Raw genomic sequence first — 6,793 nt, forward strand, 5'->3', positions numbered from 1 at the left:
TGCCGCGACGCGACTCGGGCACTGACCCTCGGCGAAGGTCAGCTCTCAGTTCTATTATTCTGGGTTTTCTTACCTCAATAATATGAACTCAATTGTACGGGGTTAACCAAGGTTTTCCATAGTTGTTGACTATAGTCAGGTACCTACGACCGACTGTGCCGAGTGACCGCAGAGTCGGGCTCGCCAAGGGACATAAGCAGTAACAGTGTAGACAGCTGTTCACTACAGGAGGCCTGCACTGGTGCCGGCGCTATCGCCAGCCCCAGTCTCCACGCATTTTCAGGCAGCTCTAGCGTATGCATATTAAGTCGCAGACAAATTGCCTTACTTTGATCCTAGTAGGAGGGTCCTGTCCTCCTCCAGTGTTGCGACCCCTTGTAGGTCGCTAGCTAGCTATCGTCTATAGGTCACCAGCAAGCCCTGTTGTAGTGCCTGTGCACTACAGTAAGCATATTGTTGGCTTGCTAGCGTGAAGTTCGCCCCCTTGCCTTCTGTGGCACTTTGTCTTATTCACTTGCCTTTTGTGTTCTCGTCATTGGTAGATAGTACCAGCTACTATTCACGCAGATTCGTACTTATTGTATTTAAAGTACCAGGCCACCTAATGGTTCGTTAGCAAATATACGGTATAGTCCCCTCAACGGCATCAACGCTGTATGAAACGCTCGCAGTAGACATCGAAACAGTGACCTATAAGGCCCTGTGTGTAAGGCGGCTTTGAGTTGATGAGACAGCAGTCAGTGAAGAGAGTGCGAAATTCTCCGCCAGGCATTCATTCCCACAGAATGAAGGCAATCCCAACTCCAGACCGCCCACTTGTAACTGCTCTCTAAAGCCAGTAGACAGAAGGCAGAGTTATGTAGACTGGGCAGTCTCAGTCGCAGTTGCTCAACTGTGATCCGGCTTATAGAACTGCGCGACGCTACTGTGTTCTGAAGCGTTTCACAGCTATGCCCAATTATCTCACAAGCGAGCAGTGCTGTCTTTGCCATGCTGCACGGTAACCCTTTGCCGTCCAATTGCAGTTTCATATGTAGTTCCTCACACCTGCACTGCTGCGTAGCTTCCAGTTCATCATTACCAAAACGCACCGCACTAATGCTTCATATAAGCAAAAACCAGCTGGATATGCGCGATATATTAGAACCTTCAGTGATTACTTGCATGGCTTGTCAGCGAGTTCTAGCAGTCTTCGGTCAGGTAATGAGCTGTAGCTGCATTATGCGGCTCTTCACAGGATGAGGGTTGACGCAGGAATTGTGTCACACTGTCCCATTTACAGTGCAGCTATGCGGCAAAAAGCTGTGTGCAGAAGTCAAACGATGGGTGTGCCGCACAACTTGACGAAAACGACTCCAACCCGTGCTTCTACCCTCCGGCGTTCGCGCCATTGCATTCCACGCCCAGTACCAGGACGTTCATTGTCTAATGCCTAATCAGTGCATGGCTGATAGGAGCTTTTTGTCACCTAAGTAAGGTCGGTTTAGACAGTGCATTTAATGAACCGCTATTTCAGACCTGGCGTAAATTCCCGCGAATCGTAGCTTAACGTAGTAGATAAGAGGAGCAACATAAAGGAATCAATGCTATCAAGGTCCCTGCAGGTGGTTTTTCTTCCCTATACATGCATTACAAAGAAGCGTTTGCTTATACAAGGGTGTGCCTCTCGATTCGGACCTGAGCGTTCTAGTTGGGAGTTTCACGAATCTGGTCACATTGACTAGCAGAAGTAGGGTCCTCGGAGCAGCAACGGGCGACCCGCGACCGATTTGATTCGTTGGAGTTACAACTAAAAGCTCCCACAAGTTTTGTTCGAGGAGCTCGCAACTCCTTCCAGGCTTGCTTCCGGCTGATTTAGCTTTGCTGAAGTACCTTATGAAGTTTAAGGGATCCATTACGCTTCAGCGAAAGGATATGATAGTTCCAAACCCTTATGGGCATACGGATCAAAGAACCAGTGTCCTTCTGTTGCCTGCATATGTGGTTACCAAATCTGGCAGTTAAAACTGGAAAGAAGCATACAAGCTTCTAAAATGCACCACCGTTGTTCTAAAAGAGTGTCAGATCGGTGTCTAAATCATTGATATCCCCCGCCCCTACTGATTCGACCTTGATGGCATGACTGCCACAAATAGCCAACAACACTCGTAGTAAAGACCACCTTCTTGAGGGGCGAAAATTTGTCGTATATGAGCTCCTGCTGGTTAGTCCATACTGTAGAGCAAGTGGCAGCGAACTACGCGCTCTACGAAAATCCTGTAATTTTGCCAAGCACGTGGCCCCCGTAGGAGGACATCGCGACAGAAGCAGAAGCCCCCGCACGCGCCAATCTGAGTGCAGGCGATGACGATAGATCCACTAAAAACCAACGTTTAACAATGATGAACCCAGGGGCCTACAAAGCATGCTACGCAGATACTGATGCTCACGATTTTTATAGTGTCTCAGATTGGACTGGCTTGTCGGAGCTATAAGCTTTTATCTGACGTTCTGTAGAGGAAAACCCTTGGCCCTTAATCTTTCTTAATTCCTTTTCATATGGTAGAGTGGCTTTGTGCATTGGGCTCTGTGTAGTGGAGTAATCAATCAGGCCCTTGCATCACAACCATCACCTTACAATTGAATAACGCAAAATAAGAAAGAATTGAACGCTCAAAATGTTCGGTCTAGTCTCTCCAGCGGCGTTCCAACCAGCCCCTCGCAATCTACAGGGACAACTGGTGAGAGGCAATTGCCGCTTCTCGCGCTGGTCCTTTGCAGCGTGAAGGAAGGATCCACATTATACTTGCATAATAGTCCTCAGAAACGCTTCATCTTCTAGTGAGCAAAAGCAAGCCTTCTTACGCATATGGCAAGCAGTGAGCAACCACGCCACCAAACGCAAGCTTCCCGCAGTAAGCGTGTTTTGATTTCCTCGACCAGCTTCTGCCACGAAGTAAGTGTAAGTGTTCATTTTACGGACAACACTTCCCGGTTGCACTTAGCAGTTTCAGCATTATATGGCAGTTAAGAACATCGATTTCGCTCACAAGCGGCAGCGTGGGGTTCGGGGCTGCCGAAGTAGACAGACCGCTACCATGATGTAAGCTGCGGGGCCAGCAATGGGAACCCCGAAGGACGATCCTGTGGAGAGATGAAAAGAGTACTTTTTCGTTGCTACTCCTCGCGTCGTTTTAATCTTTAGGCAGAGCAAAATGGTGCGTCTTACTCGCTTCAGCCAGAAGTGAATGTTCACCCCATGTACTTTCATTCACAAGTACTGTGCTCCCAGTGCCGTACTAGTGCCATGTTGCCTACTTACATGATGTGTTTTTGACCGTCTTTCATTGTGTTGCATGACTTGAATAATATCTCTGCCTTTTGGAATGCAGGATAGCTCATTTGTAGCACCACAGCAGCGGCAGTCTTGCTATCAGCCCCAACTGTGCTTGACCACAAGACAGTGGTAACGTCGACTGTGTAGATCCTCGAACCTTGGCAGTGTCTCTTGTCATCATGCTATGTTAGAGGCATCTACCGCCGTTCGTTTTGCCAAGTCGTTTCCAACAGCTCCCGTGCCATACTCCGCTTAAAAGGCGTTTGTGCCTTTAAGAACTTGGTGAACGCAGCGGCCTGTTGGACTTGAATGTTCAGTGTCTGAATTTATCTTGTAAGAATTCAGTCCAGTGGCTCCAGTTTGCATGAATGGGGAGAGTGGATAGGTTTTGGTGCTCAGGCAGAGGACGCATCGGTTCCCCGGAAGAGAACGTTCCGTACGTTCTCCTACCGCGGCGTCGACTTGGAGAAGTTGGTAACTCTCCCTCTAGATAAGCTAGTGGATCTGTTCCGCGCCCGCCAACGCCGCAAATTCAGCCGTGGCATCAACCAGAAGGCGTTACCCCTCATGAACAAGCTCAGGAATGCCAAAAAAGACCTGCCGTACGGAGAGAAGCCACCGCCCGTCAATACACACTTGCGCAATGTCGTCGTTGTGCCGGAGATGATAGGTTCAATTGTTGGAGTGTACAACGGAAAGCAATTCATCAACGTTGAGATCAAGGTATGGCCTTTTGAATGTACAGCCAACAAGCTCCTGCCGACCATCGCTTGCCCTACCTGAAAGCTGATAAAATGCTTGCTCTAAATATCTAGGCACGCAGCGCCACCGAGCAATGGAAGTGGTTTTGCGTGTCTGTTCGTGCTCTGCAGCCGGAGATGGTGGGTTACTACCTTGGGGAGTTCTCAATTAGCTACAAGCCTGTTCGCCATGGTAAACCGGGCATTGGCGCCACACATTCATCTCGTTTCATTCCACTGAAATAAAGCACTGGCTGCAAGAGCAGCGACTCACTGCGCCGTGTCGCAGACCTCGTTTTCAAGCAACTCCTGGGGGGCGTCTTAGTGTTGTTTTTTGGGGCGACCTGCTACTGCCTAACAAACTCGCGTTAGTCACTAAACAGAACATAGGAAATTGCGACTCAGCAGGATACTCGCCGTGGGTTAGGTAGCGGCACTATAGCATATGTACTCGTAGTTGCTGGTGTGAGCCCAGCTCCCCCTCCGGTACAATTCATAACCCAGTAGTCAAAGCTTAAGTGGCGACGCTGTTGCACCACTGTCGCACCAAGGTCAAAGTGGTGCTGGCTGGCGGGAAATTTGAGCTCAGCACAGGCTTTTCTGACAAACCACGCACTACGTTGGCAGGGCAGGGCTAAAATATCCCGTTTTCAGCTTCGGTGCCCCGCAGCTTCCTCTCCTGTGACTCGGTCTGCACACAGCATCGTGACATGCGACAGACCGCCACTGCAGGGCCAGCTCCGGGCATCACGCGGGCACTTGAGCGGGGGCACACGCAAGCACGCCTGGGCGACATAATGGGGATTATGGTTCACGCCTAAGCGACTCACCCACGCTTTCGCTATTGTCCTTTTCATTTCACTGTCACCCTGGAGTCGCACAACGTTTTGGAATTTAGAGCCCGTAAAACAAAGCGGAGGCGATGCCTCTTTGGCCCTGCCTGGCTGCCACACGCATGCACGCAATTCTAGTTACAGCTGGCAGGACAATGGCTCACTTGATTGTAAAGATTCTTCATCATGCTCATGATTGACTGTGACGGATCGGCGGATGGATCAATCTTGGGAACTGGATTTAGCTGTGCCGCTTTCGTAATGGTGTCCCAATGTTCTCCTGGGCGACGCTGCAATTGCGGAAACAATGCAGGCAATGGACTTCTGCACATAGGTGGAGCCTGAAAATGCGTGCGGCTATAGTTCTCCCTAGGGAGTGAAGCTACTCATGGTTGCTCGGGTGACTCTGAGCATCATAGCACTCAATGCAACGTTCCCATGCCTTAGCTAAGCGCAGCGTTGCCGTGTCGCGTTTCCTCGAAAAGCTTGACTCTAAAGCGCACAAAACAATCACAGCGTAAGCATGCCACAAGCAAAATGCAACAGCATTTAGCGGCGAATACGTTCGTGTGCCACTAGAGTTGTGGTGAGAGAGGCATCCGCACGATAGATACGTAAATGAGCGCGACTGTGCGAGATAAGGAGCATGGTCTAGTAGAGGAGAAACTGCCTTAACCCGGAAGACTTACTCTCAACGTCAATTGGACCGTAGAGAGAACATAGTTTGAGAATATAGTTTTTATGTCGCAAATTTTGCACCTGTGGCCATGAACGCACAGTCGAAATGTCAAAATGGGGCAGGAGGCTACGAACAGTCACATCTTTGCTCTTGTCTTGCTTTCACAAACTGTTTAGACGAACATACCACAAGCTGGGCGCTAGTTTCCTCAAAGTGAGCAGACGTTGCCTCCTCAGGAAGACTCTCTAGGCCATCCAGTTGTACATAAACCCTAGAAAAAAACACACTCGCCAATGATCTGTATATAAATGAGCAGCTTTTGTTCTGGAATTCTGCCTCCTGCTAGCAGCTGTGCATGCTTGCAAATTCCGCCAAATGGTTAATTTCAGAAAAGACTCACTTAACTAAGTCTCTCGTCTGATCCCAAGCAAACCTATCGATTGTATTAAAGACCTTCACGCATGCATATGGAGAGGAAGACACACGCTGGTTCTTCGGCAAACAAAGAGAAGCAGCGTATACCTCCTGCAGGAGAGGACCGATACTGGGGAGAGCGTGTACGCGCTTGCTCTTTTACACAATTACGTAAACTAACCTCTGCCGTAGGAGTTACTTGAGATGCGCACTTATTTAGCCGTTCTGCCTACACAGAGCAAAGCAGAAAGGGAAACACGGGTAAGCAAAGGGGTCCCGCGGCGGAGTGAGTCCGCAACTAGGTAGCTGCCATTCCGTTCGAGCTTTGATACTTCTACAGATTTACCTCCTCGATCTGGTCCCGCAGTCGTTGGCAATGAGCGCTTAAAAAGCTCTTCACAGAGGGCCTTTTGGCTAACTTTAAGAATGCTTCGAACTCTTCCAGGTCGCAGCGTAAGGCCTCCGTACTTTCCATTGTAAGCCTTCTATCTTTAAAACTGATCCCTCGCGTACACTGTTCGTGTATATACTGAACTTTTTCGTACACCACCGAGGCGGCCGTTTTGACTACGTGGAAAGGTTGCCCAATCCGCTGCAGTTTTGTGTCTACCGGCCACGACCCAGTCCAGCCCGTTCAGAAATACACCTAATCCACAGCTCTCATGCAAAGAAGAAGATGCAGAGCACGTTCGCCCTTGTGACTCCTGTCGATGTCCCAGCAAGGCACACTGTACTACGTTGGGACTGTAAAGCTGCGCGCAGAGGCAAAAACACGGACTTCCGTGACGATTATTAATCCAATAACCAAGAA

The 6,793-nt window shown here is 49.4% G+C and overlaps 2 protein-coding genes across 2 annotated transcripts; one reads left to right on the top strand and one right to left on the bottom strand.

The window, feature by feature from the left end:
• Window positions 1-3,194: 3,194 nt before the first annotated feature.
• On the top strand, window positions 3,195-4,302 carry ENH_00015440 (40S ribosomal protein S15, putative; the record flags this gene model as incomplete). The annotated part of the gene is made up of 3 exons (XM_013578995.1): window positions 3,195-3,197; window positions 3,716-4,039; window positions 4,189-4,302. 3 exons carry the CDS (start codon window positions 3,195-3,197, stop codon window positions 4,300-4,302), a joined length of 441 nt encoding a protein of 146 aa, XP_013434449.1.
• Window positions 4,303-4,690: 388 nt separating this feature from the next.
• On the bottom strand, window positions 4,691-6,457 carry ENH_00015450 (calcyclin binding protein, putative; the record flags this gene model as incomplete). The annotated part of the gene is made up of 6 exons (XM_013578996.1): window positions 4,691-4,747; window positions 5,054-5,179; window positions 5,755-5,839; window positions 5,969-6,060; window positions 6,164-6,211; window positions 6,329-6,457. The coding sequence occupies 6 exons, from the start codon at window positions 6,455-6,457 to the stop codon at window positions 4,691-4,693; spliced, it is 537 nt and encodes a 178-aa protein (XP_013434450.1).
• Window positions 6,458-6,793: the final 336 nt, after the last annotated feature.

Source organism: Eimeria necatrix, genomic scaffold (genome assembly GCF_000499385.1).
Source record: "Eimeria necatrix Houghton genomic scaffold, Enh_scaff14, whole genome shotgun sequence".
NCBI lineage: Eukaryota > Apicomplexa > Conoidasida > Eucoccidiorida > Eimeriidae > Eimeria > Eimeria necatrix.